Raw genomic sequence first — 12879 nt, forward strand, 5'->3', positions numbered from 1 at the left:
CACAGTGCTTAGACAAATATGTACTCTGTGTGCTATGGGCACGCAGTAAATACAGACTGAAAACCTTGCATTAGTAGAAGAAGTAAGCAAACGAGATTTGAAAAGCTGAAAAGCTGAAAAGCAAACCAGATATACAGAAAAAGGTATTATTAAGAGATCTTTACTCCTTGGATAAAATTTGGCTGTCGTGGGTCTAAAAGCCTAAAACAAAGTCAAGATCTTTGGCAATCAGGTCCCATCCCATACAACTATGGCAACTAGACATATCTTTGGAGTGTATCCAGGAGCCAGAAAGAGGACTTTGTGTTGGCTGAATTTTATAAGGGCTGAGGAAGTGAAGTGGAGATGACAGTTGAGACGTGAGCATACCTGGGAATCTCTTTAAAAGGTGTATGGTTGGATTAACTCGCAACTGACTCTGAAACATCAGATGAGCAGTTATAATGGGAAGGTAGATAAGGCAGCCAGTCATGGGAGGTAAAATGATCAGCATATTTCTAGGTTCCTCTCACAAAGGTATTATTTTTATATTTCCCTTCTTTTACATGTAGTGTTTCAGATGACAGGCCCAACCGAGGAGTGTTTTTCTCATTTACTTAAAAATTCAAAATGGACTACAGACATGTTACATTTTCTGCACCATTCCATCCACTCAGGAAGGTCAGCAATTCACTTTAATTGCCTTCATTGCTCTACACAGATTATTTTGTCATTTTTAGTTGTTTTAATGCCAAGGTTTATGACTAACCAAATTAAAATTAAAATTTGAACTCTTAACAGTTGCTTTTATATGCGTGGTATCTATTATAATCCCAGTCCTAATAAGCATTCAATGTAGGCACAACAGCCCCATTTCACAGATGAAGAAACCAATGCTTGGAGAACAGGTAAGTTGTCCAAGAGAACAGAGCTGCAGCTAATCAGTGGTTGAACTAGGACTCAAACCCAGTTCATGTACCTCTTAAGCCCACGTTCCTACTCTACTAATCTTCAAATTAACATTGTGCAGAAGATACTCATCTTTTTTTAGGAAAGTATTAGCCTTATTTAACAGATAAGGAAGCTAAGGCTCCAAGACTATACTATTTGCTAAAATCACAGAGAGCCAAACCTGATGTCAAAGCCTGTGGTCTTCCAAACTATCCCACGGCACACTCACTATGGTGCTAAAAATCAATTAGAAACTACATCTAATGCTGCCACCATTAACAACATCAGGATTAATGCAATTGAAAACATCTTTTAACTGTTCATCAAAATAAAGGCATGCCCTCCATATTAAAACTAACATTCATAGAAGCAATATCATTTTCATAAGACTCCCTGATTTTCTTCATGATCTCTTCCTCAGCTTTGGCACATGTTTCAACGTTGCCTTTAACTGTAATGGTGCGCTCTGGATTATACAGCGTCAATTCCTGCAATCTGCAGAATGAAAAAGAGGGAAAAGAAAAAGAATGGAAATTACAGGAGGAAGACAGTTAATAACAGTCCAGCCACAGATGGCAATTAAAACCCAACTGTGGTGGCTGGCAGTATGTAAAAGTGGGTGGTCAGACATGATGAAAAATGAGTAAGCCCCAAAAGATAGGAATCCAAGAACTGTAAAGCTGCCGAAGAAAATACTTCCCCTCCAGTCTTCTCAACAGAAATTACTGGGTGTACACAGTTCACTTAAGTCCATGTTTGAAACACAGTGTACTTCTTGACCACTTAAGTGAACTTTTTTCACAACAATTCAACAGTGAAATGTAAAGAAAATGATCACAGGGGTGTACGGTTTTAGTGGAAACCAAGAACCAGATGTACAAAAACTTTAATAAGGATGTTCCTAGACTGCGTGGACCAATTCTAAACATAATTGGCAGTCTCATGCAATTGCATTTTCTGGGTCACCAGCAAGAAATAAACATGGAAATATTCCGAAAAGGCAAACCAGAATTCATGTGTCTAAACTTACTTTTTGCCAGTAATTTTAGAGTTTAAAGTAAGCTGGAGAAAATAACATAAATCAATGTGTCTTGACTAAATTAAAAACATGATCCCTTGATGACCATATAGACCCTACATTAGAAGGCCTTAGCAGTATTCAGAAACCCTCGGCTTGACCAAGATTCTGCTGAAGCTTCATAATCCACTGAGATGACAATTGAGACTGCCTGAGCCTGAGCCACTCAACAGCCTTGAGAGGAAAGCAATGGGAGATTCTTAACCATGGAAAACAAGACTAAGTACATAGATTGAAAGGATATGGAAAACTGGTAGAGCTCTCCTTCGTAATTGTAGAGTTAAAATCCTCATTTTCACTACTTAGCAGAACGCCATAAGCTCAACTTGAGCCAGATGAATGGGTTATTATTCCTTAACCTTTTCTCTTATTTGCTAAAAATATAAACATCTACACAAGGAAGACTATTTGTCTTAGACTGAAAAAGTGTATTTCTCATCTCTGGTCTCAACCCACCTCTCCCTGCCAAGCATTTTATATTAGCTTTTTTCTAATAGCTGCTTTACAATAGCTTTTAAGATTTTTTTCTCTGAAAACCCTCTCATTTTGGGGTGTAAAATTCAAGACACTCTGTGTTTTTTGTTTGTTTGTTTTTTTTTTTTTTTTTTTTACAATCAAGCAGGACTTTCCTATTTCCTACCACTCCCTTCTTTGAAAACTCCTTGCTGCATGAACATGCTGCCTGTCTTTCCTTAGCATTTTTCCTTAGTTCATCAATCTCCTCTCACCTCATCTTTTTTGGGTACTGTGATGTAAAGAATAGTTACCCCCAGAAAGGGAAACCTTTCCATACAATTTCAGAGCATTCATAGACCCAAGGTGTGACAGCCAGCTTCCAAGATGACCTACTCCCCAGTGGGCCCAGTCCTCTCTCACACTGAAGAGAGATGACCTGTGTCAATCATACTAGAAAAAATGATAGAGTGTGACTTCTGAGGCTGTGTTATAAAAGACATTGTCACTTCCATCTTGCTCTTTCTTGGATAATCCACTCTGGGGGAAGACAGCTACCACTGTCCTAAAGACACCCAAGCAGCCCTGGGGAGAGGACCATGTGCTAAGGCCTCACATCAACAGTCAGCATGAACTTCTCAGCAACATCAAGTGACCCCAAGCCAGAAACACCCAGTTAAGCTGCTTCTGCATTCTTGACCCACAGAAACTAGGTGAGCAATAAATGTTTACTATTGTTTCAAGCTGTCAAATGTTGGGATAATTTGTTACACAGCAGTGGATAATAAATTGGGTTACTTATTTCAACTGTGGGAGTAGTGATCAGTAAATCTGACCAAGACTTCAGCTAGAAAGTATGAATGTAAAGTATTTAGTAGTGCTTTCTGCCTCTTTAGGAGGAAAAGATAATGCTTTCAATATGCGTTAGACACGGATAGTAGGTAGTAGATTAAGTTGGAGAAACAAAAAAAAGTATGTTGGTAGAGGGTAGCTCAAACTCCTGAAAGATGGGAGCGGCTCTGTATAATACACAACCCACAGCTTCACAGCGCTAGAAAAATTTCTAACTCAAAGAAAGCAAGGCAGCACTTACGGAGATATCGTGATTTTAGTGTCAGTGTCTTGCTCAATTTTTTTAAGGTTTCTTCCTTCCTTACCAATAAGACGGCCTACAAAGTTATTATGGGCTAAAATCTTCAAGGGAATCTCTTCTGTGCTGTAAATAAAGAAAGAAAAAGGTCATGCAATCAGGAGAAGTAAACCTTCTCTTGGGTAAAAAGACAATATCCATTCATTACACATTTACTTCTTACCTACGATATAGGAAGCATTATGCTAGGTTGAGTTTAAAGTCCACTGACCTCCATTCTAGCAATGCATGAATAGAGGGGGCAAAAAAAACAACAACAAGTATTTGAAGGTAACTTTTAAAACCACTTTCTTCCATGCATCTCAGGGAATATCTTCCAAGGTAGACTGTTAGCTCATTGAAAACACCTCTTACTCAAACCCACATCCCTAAATCCCCAATACCAGAACACAATGTACAAATGCAAAACAATAGGATTTTATTATAAATTGTGAACTACATTCCTAGAGATACATGCACAATTTACAGAAGGGAACAGAAGAAACTCAACAGTGATTACTCTTTAGGGGACGAGTATAAGAGCAGGAAGGGGGGCTTTCACTTTTCATTGTGTACCTTTCTGAATTTCCAAGTGATACATATCACTGCTGAAAAATATCACCGGCATTATCTGGATGGTGAGCCTTTCCGAATTTTTTTTTTTTTTAAAGAATTATGAACTTATAACAAAGCTACATGTAACATCTTACAACTAAAATACTTTTAATACATATTAAAGGTCCCTACAAATTAAGTGCTAGTGATTAGGTCCCCAGGCTAACTCCAGTACCTTAGTCTGCTCTCTCCTTTTAGGAGAGTGTTGTGCTATAAGCTCAAGTGGCATAGAACCTAACCTCTGTTCAAAGTTCTTGTGGAACAGGCATTTAGAGTTTCAACCTCAAACACCCAAATAAATCTCCAGTTTGCCTTAGCACAGGATTAGAGATTTCTCCACCTCTATACTCCCCGCTGCTGCAGAGTAGGGCTGGGCAGACAATAAGAACAGAGCTCCCATGGGCTTCGAGTAAGGGAGTCAGGGTTTGAGGCCCATTTTCAGTAAATCCCAAGAAGATTTCTTGGTTCTCAGGTGGGCTTCCTATCCCATAGGTGCCTTCTCCTACAGCTAGACTCTCCCCATTAATACCAACCACCCCATATCCAAACATGATTGAAAATAAAATACTTAAAAGACTTCTACTTTATAACCAACTCAGGAGTACCTACCACCACAGCTCTTCAGGACAGCACTGCCCTGTTTGTTGACAATGCCTAAGAATTCTGTCATAGAAGTCCAAAATAAAGCAGCATAAGTATCAACCTCTTCACAGCTTAATCCTCTTTACTCACAATTTTATATCTTGAGCTTCCTTATGCATAATCTCCAGAATAGATTTACAAGCCGCAGAGGTCCCTTCAGGGGTAGAGAGGATAGTAATGGACTTCTCAGCAGCACCTGCATTCTCTTTACGATGGACATCGATTCTTACAGTGAGCACAAGGAGAAAAGGAGAACTGTAAGCATGTATTCACATATACAGAGTCTGGAATATCAACTTCAAAGTAACAGGAAAGCAAACTGGTGCAGCCACTCTGGAGACAAGTATGGAGGTTCCTCAAAAAACTAAAAATAGAACTACCCTACAACCCAGCAACTGCACTATTAAGTATTTATCCCAAAGGACACAGAAATAAAGATTTGATGGATGCATCCTAATGTTTGTAGCAGCAGTATCAACATTAGCCAAACTAAGGAGAGAGCCCAAATATCTATCAACTGATGTAGGATAAAGAACATGTGGTATATATATACACAGTGCAATATTACCCCATCAAAAACAATGAAATCTTGCATTTGCAATGACGTGGATGGAACTAGAATGTATTATGCTAAGCGAAATAAGTCAATAGACAAATACCTTATGATTTTCACTCATATGTAGAATTTAAGAAACAAAACAGATGAATGTATGGGAAGGGGGCAGGGAGATAACAGAGGGAAACAAACCACAAGAGACTTTTTTTTTTAATTTTTTAATGCTTATTCATTTATTGAAATAGAGACAGAGCACGAGTGGGGGAGGGGGAGGGGAAGGGGCAGAGAGAGAGAGAGACAGACAGACACAGAATCCCAAGCAGGCTCCAGGCTCTGAGCTGTCAGTACAGAGCCCGATGCAGGGCTCAAACTCACGAACTATGAGATCATGACCTGAGCCGAAGCTGGACGCTTAACTGACTGAGCCACCCAGGTGCCCCATGAGAGACTCTTAATGATAGGCAGCAAACTATGGGTTGATGAAGGGCGGTTGGTGGGGGATGGGCTAGACAGGTGATGGGCTAGACAGGTGATGGATATTAAGGAGGGCACTTGTGGTGATGAGCCACAAGTGGGTACTGTATATAAGTGATGAATCACTGAATTCTACTCCTGAAACCAATACTGGACTGGTTAAAGTTTAAGTAAAAAAGTAATTTAAAAAACATGTTGTGAAGTTACAGGTACCAACACAGTAAGAGGTCCTTCATCTTACATGAAAGAAGAAACAATACATATGATAAGGTTTCTTTTTTTTTCTTTTTTTTTTTTTTTTTTTAATGTTTATTCACTTTTAAGAGAGAGACAGAGGGCAAGCCGGGGAGGGGCAAAGAGAGAGGGAGACAAAGAATCTGAAGCAGGCTCCAAGCTGTCAGCACAGAGCCCGATGCGGGGCTCAAAACCACAAACTAAGATCGTGACCTGAGCAGAAGTCAGACACTTAACCGACTGAGCCACCCAGGCACCCTAGGATTTCTCTTTTAAAGCTACCCATGTTAGCAGATACAAGGAATAAGTCCTATAAAGACAGATTCCCAACTTAACAATACTTCCAGGGATAAGATGAAAGGTAACCGCCCCCTTTTTAAAAATGTGCACGCTTATTTTTAATTAAATACAAAGTGAGTCTTCTGTCGTTTAAGAAGTACAAGAAAGAAAATTATCTGAAAAAGTGTGTTTGGAGAAAATTAAATACTTGTGAGTCCCTCTGGCCATTCAAACACTAGAAGAGCTACACAACTCCTGGCCTTAAGAACGGCTGCTTCACCACACCAATAAAGTCAAGGTTTGCATTTCATTTTTCTAAATGTTTGAAACCTGAAGATTCATCTCTGAATTTAAAGGGCAATGAGGAGATGGGGTGATGGGTGAGATAAAGGAGTAATATTAAGAATATATTATCAGGGCGCCTGGGTGGCGCAGTCGGTTAAGCGTCCGACTTCAGCCAGGTCACGATCTCGCGGTTCCTGAGTTCAAGCCCCGCGTCGGGCTCTGGGCTGATGGCTCAGAGCCTGGACCCTGTTTCCGATTCTGTCTCCCTCTCTCTCTGCCCCTCCCCTGTTCATGCTCTGTCTCTCTCTGTCCCAAAAATAAATAAACGTTGAAAAAAAAATTAAAAAAAATAAATAAATAAAAATAAAAAATTTAAAAAAAGAATATATTATCATGATAAGCACTGAGTAGTATGTACAATTGCTCAATCATGGTACTATACACCTGAAAATAATACTGTACCTTAACTATACTTAAATTTAAAAACATTTCCAGAACCTTTAAAAAAAAAAAAAAAGGCAATGTAGAAATTAAACAAATAAGAGCTGTCTAGAAATAATTTAAAAAAATATTTCAGGTTAAGTCCCAATCTCAGGAACTATCTTTCCAAACCACTATTTCAATTCCCAATCACTGTTAAGTATTGCTTATGTTGTAGTAGGTAAAATGTTAATCTAGTTTATTTCCACCCATTCACCCGTGTTAAGGATTACTAAACTCTGATCCTCTGAGAGAAGGGAATATTGCTTTATAGATCAGGGTAGCCCTCTGAGACCATTCCAGAAACAGAAGATCTAATAATGACTAGTTTCAATGGCCAAGAGTTAATTAAATCCACTGGCAGAACTCTGCAAATGAATCATCGGATATAACAAAAATTGCTTCCCTTCCCTTTCCATCCTCCATCTTCCTGCCTTAATAAAACAAACAGTTCAATTTAATTCATAGAAGCTCTTTCCTCTGACAAGGAAATGAGTAGCTTTAAAAGAATAACTCTAATCTGCCACAGGACAAGGAAGGGAAACCATTTAATAATTAGTTTCTGCAGGTAACAGTGGATAAAGGAAAGCAAGGAGCCCTTCCATTTCAATATTAAAACCAGGCAAATTTAAGATTAAAACTTCCCCACTCCCTACATTATGAAGTCAAAGACCACTGGTTTAACACAAAGGTTACCAGTATCCCACATTTCCTGCTTCAAAGCAGGGGGAGGGAGGGCAGGATCAGACATCACCGTGCAGGTAGAGTGGGCATGCAACCACCACCAAACACAGCTCATTTTGCTTCTGCAGGAGAAATGAGTCAGCTAGTTCAACACTGGCATGGTGCCTGCGATAAATATGAATATCCTGTTAAGCTCAGGGGAACAAACATACATAATCAAGACCTACATAGTACCATAGCTGTACTTTCAGAAAAAGACTGCTTAACTCCATGGACCACATAAAATAAAGTCATTTTCCTTACTTTACTTACAAATTTAAAACACAAAATAATCCATTCATCTTCGTAGCTGGTCCAAGGACATTTCCATTTCCATTGTTGTGTACAATGACACGGCCACCTCTCTCCAGTGCGCTAACTATGGCAGCCACTGTCCCCAGAGAGGTGCTTAGTGCACTTTACAGAACAAGGGGTGAGGACAGTTCATTGTCAAGCTCCTTTGGGTCAAAAGATCCACACAGAGCCTAACAGGATGGTTAATAAGCAAATCAACATATAATGCACTGAAACTTTTAAAGAGTATCTTAGATGTATTTTAAGGGCACTAAGTGTAATTTACATACAGTCATTTCATTCATTTGATATAAATATGAGAGTCTTCTACCTAGCAGACAATGTGCTCAGCACTGGGGCTACCGTCATAAATAAAAACACACAGCTCTTGCTTTCTACTGCTGCAAAGCTAGCTCCAATGTTTAATGGACAATCTCCAATCCCTTAAAATTTGCATATTAAAACTATCAAATTAACATCCTAAAGAATAAGCCAATCCAACCACATGGCTTAATTATGGGGTAAATTTGGACCATAAACTGAATGATTCTTTACCGACATAAAGCATGATTGAAAAACTACGTCTGTACTGGACCCAGAAAATTACTTCCAAAAACACTGAAGGCAGGTATCACTGGGGGTAGGACTGGGGACAGGGATAGGGGAGTAGAGAATAGGCAAGTAGTGGCCCTTTTATTCGCCAGTGCCTCCCTCATCAGAAGTGGATTAGGTATCATTTGTTTTCCATTTATGTGTGCAAATTTGAAGTTCTCTTTGAGATTAAGGTTTTGCCTCAGATTATCAAATCACAAGGTTTTTCCAGATTCCCAAATACTGTACAAGGAGGAATCACGGCCACACTCAGAAAGACATCAAGTACCGAACAACTTACTGTTATTAAAAGTCAAAGGGGAAAATATTAACATCCACTGCAGCCTCACCAATACTCACTTTGACTGAGTCTGTTTGGTAATGTTCCGAATGGTGGCACCTTCTTTTCCTATGATGGCTCCAACAAATTGGGTAGGGACCAGCAGGCGCAGAGGCAAGTCACACGGTTTCTGCTTGGAGATGGATCCTGGAGATCCCTGCCTCGATGAGCCCCTCTGCCCAAACCCACGACGACCCCGGGGCTGCTGTGAGGGGTTCTGCTGGGCAGCCATTTCATCAGGGATGTAGGCCACTTTCAATGTGAAGCTCTCCAACTGGAATCCATTTAGTTTGTCTAAAGCTCTGGAAGATGACAAGGAGCAGAGTATGGGAAGAGAAATTGAGTTATATATAAACCTTTCAGCAAAGCAATACCCATCTCTTTCCACTCTGGATTACCACTTCTAAAAATTCTGAACAAAGCCACTGAGCAAGTAGTAAACTCCGAACACATACAATCCAACCCCCAAACACACAGACACATGCGCACGTGTAGAAGACCAAGTTTCCAAAGGGAACATATTTGCCACTTACCAATGAAAAATAGAAAATAAAAAAGGTTAATCAACAGACTTTGATTAAAAATGGTATTACGCGTGAGGTTGATAACAGCTTATGAGTACCTAAACTTCAAAGAAGTGAGTGGACAGTCTGTCTTGTCTGGTTTTTCCAAATCAGAATGGAAAAGATGTTAGAAATATGTACATCCCCCACTTCACCCTCTTGAAAAATAAAAATATTTGGGGCGCCTGGGTGGCGCAGTCGGTTAAGCATCTGACTTCAGCCAGGTCACGATCTCGCGGTCTGTGAGTTCGAGCCCCGCGTCAGGCTCTGGGCTGATGGCTCAGAGCCTGGAGCCTGTTTCCGATTCTGTGTCTCCCTCTCTCTCTGCCCCTCCCCCGTTCATGCTCTGTCTCTCTCTGTCCCAAAAATAAATAAATGTTGAAAAAAAAAAAAAAAGAAAGAAAAATAAAAATATTAAAACATTTTAAGAATTGCAGGACAAATATCCCTAAAGCACTCATGGGAGACACATACAAATTAATACTTAGGCTAATCAGTCAGTCAATAAATTCTCAGCAGTTCATGAGCAAGTCTCTGAGAAAAAAGCAGTCCCTGACCCTGTGGAATTTATGATCTGATTTGCGGCAGAGGCAGGGGTGCTAGTGAATCAAAAAAAGCAAATGAAGCTATTTTCTACTTTATCTATCCATGCATGCATCCATTTACCCACCCATCTCTCTATTTTGAGAGAAGCTCTACTTTTTTCTTCATTTTTAAACCTCATTACAGAAAAGTACCCACACTTAAGCATACACCTCGAGGTGAATGTACATATCCAGATCCAGAACTAGGATGTACCAATGCCCCAAATGCCCCATCAGGGCATTTTTCAGTAATTTCCCCTCCCCTAGATTTCTAACACCATAGATTAATTCTGCCTGTTTTAAAATTCTATACAAGTAAGTACATATGAGTACACGTTATATAGTATCATGTCTCGCATCTCATGAGACTCATCTACATTTTTGTGTTGTACCTTACCTATTTTCTAAGTGGATAACTCAACAAAAAAATTGATAGAAAAGATATGGCCAAGATTTCAAAAGCACATAAATACTCCTAAGAATATACACTCCCCAGTACACAACAAAATTAAAAACAAAGATCCCACACTTTTTCTCTAGGGTTACTTCAAATTCTTTGCTCAGATTCTGTCCCAATGGGCACGGAGTTCAGCCCTGGCAAGGGAAAAAACAAAACCAAAGAAACGGGAATGAAGCAGTTTCTCTCTAGTTGCCCAGAGTTATCATTTCTGGTTCACATACTGCCTTCCTTATCTGCAGATTCAGTTTCTGACGTGAATGGAAAGGGGGGAAAAAAGAAGATGATGATGATGATCCTAGCACCAAAAAGGGCACCAGAAGCACGGAATTGCAAGACGGGCCTAGGCAACCAGACAAGGCATGCTGCTTGCTCTCAGGACCCAGAATTCTGCCCTCTGTTTACTTGAATCCCCTGTTTCATGGCTATCCCACAGTGCCTAGCACACGAGTGAACTCCTAAGAGATCACAATCGAACAGAGCTTTGTCTGTCCCCATCACCACCACCCCCCACCCCAGACACTTCCCAGAATCATTGTTAACTATGATAACATCTGCAAATGGACCAGTATTTTCCATACGTTTATACACGTGTGCCTGTGTTCAGTGCCCTCTTTAAAAGCATAACTGAACCTGAAACTAACATAACTTGGTAAGTCAACTATACTCAAATTTTTAAAACATCTTTAAAAAGAGGTAAATATTTCCAGTTTTAAAATAAGTACTAGGAGTATAATGTACAACACAGTAACAGTTATCTGTGCTTTTGGTGTATTTGAAAGTTGTTACAAGAGTAGATTCTGCACATTCTCATCTCAAGGAAAAACCTCTTTTGTGTATGAGATGACAGGTGTTAACTAATTTACATTGGTAATCATTTCATAATATATTTACATCATTGTGCCTGCACCTTAAACTTACACAGTGCTGTAGGTCAATTATTTCTCAATAAAACTGGTAAGAAAATTTATGAATTATACCCACAAATACACACATATATATCTGAACACACATAGAGGAAAGAACAGAGTGTGGCTTCTAGATTATCAATAATACTGCACATTCATTTTTTAATTAAAAATTACTTTAAAATGCCTACAAAGTAAAAGCATAATTGAGTTAAGATAGTTTTAGGTCTTGCTTTTTTTCCCCAAATACAGTATATCTTAGAATATTTCTCAGTGATTTCTATTTCACAGGACATTCTTTTCTTGAGTTTCACAGGCTGATGGCAGATACACAGCACAAATTCTTTTATCAATGCTTTTGTAACAGAACCTTAAATGAACACATTGTTTCTTTCCTTCTCCCTCTCCTCTTTTTTCTTAAGGAAAATGTGGATTAAGGACCATAAAATATTTTGGTTATTTCTAAAGGATTACAACAGCTGAGAATTTTTATCAACAATTATGATGTAAACTTATAAAAGTTGGAACTGCCCAAGTTTCAACCAATTAGGTATTCACTAAAAGCAACTTTAAACCTTTTCAAAGGCCATGGTAAAATAGATCACTGAAGGTTCTTAAAACCTGAGAGAAGCTGAACCTAATGAAGGAATCAACGATATCTATGGGCATAAAGGCAATATAGTTTGCTGTAATACCCTTTTTCCCACTACACACTTGAGTATTGCCAGCTTCAGAAGAAAATAAGTAAAATTTGTGGAAATAAGTCAGTAATGCTACAAAAAAAAGGTAAAGAATTGATTTTTGGAGAGAGAGGACCATACAGACATAGACCCCTTCTCTAATGGGGTTAAACATATATATATATATATATATATATATATATATATATATATATGTAAATTACCAGCCACTTCTAAGTATAGAGCTATCTATACTTGTATGGCCCCCAAGAAACCACTCTCTCAACTTAGCAGAAAATAACTCCCAAACTTCTATGTTTTACTTTAAAAGGAGATTTTTCTCAGAGGGAACAAGAAAAAACTCTCTCACTCAGAAAGCCAGACAGCACAGGGCTCCAGTAAATCTGTGTACGGCCTAGGTCTCAAACACTCCAGACTCAGACTGCTCCCAGCAGGGAGCATTCAGCACATACTCTGTGTATCCTACTGTCTAATTGCCAACTAAATAGAATCCTGGACCCCTCAAACCACAGTGCTCCAAACTTGGACACAGCCAAAAAGGGATAGGAGTAACCTAACTGTGA

At 39.1% G+C, this 12879-nt stretch overlaps 1 protein-coding gene and 1 long non-coding RNA gene across 9 annotated transcripts in view; one reads left to right on the plus strand and one right to left on the minus strand.

Annotated features, from left to right (window-relative positions):
- IGF2BP3 (insulin like growth factor 2 mRNA binding protein 3) overlaps window positions 1-12879 on the minus strand; it is a 151797-nt gene that overhangs the window by 26964 nt on the left and 111954 nt on the right. For all 7 annotated transcript variants that reach the window (XM_019825602.3, XM_003982846.5, XM_045052498.1 and 4 more), the window contains 4 exons: window positions 9124-9405; window positions 4938-5072; window positions 3555-3677; window positions 1290-1425 (listed from right to left, as the gene is read on the minus strand). In XM_019825602.3, the coding sequence (XP_019681161.1) occupies window positions 1290-1425; window positions 3555-3677; window positions 4938-5072; window positions 9124-9405 (676 nt within the window). The remainder of the gene's footprint in view (window positions 1-1289; window positions 1426-3554; window positions 3678-4937; window positions 5073-9123; window positions 9406-12879) is intronic.
- LOC111559515 overlaps window positions 1425-12879 on the plus strand; it is a 35832-nt gene continuing 24377 nt past the window's right edge. For both annotated transcript variants that reach the window (XR_002740520.2, XR_002740519.2), the window contains exon 1: window positions 1425-3174. This is a non-coding gene — a long non-coding RNA (uncharacterized LOC111559515). The remainder of the gene's footprint in view (window positions 3175-12879) is intronic.

This window comes from Felis catus, chromosome A2, assembly GCF_018350175.1.
Source record: "Felis catus isolate Fca126 chromosome A2, F.catus_Fca126_mat1.0, whole genome shotgun sequence".
Taxonomy (NCBI): Eukaryota; Metazoa; Chordata; class Mammalia; order Carnivora; family Felidae; genus Felis; species Felis catus.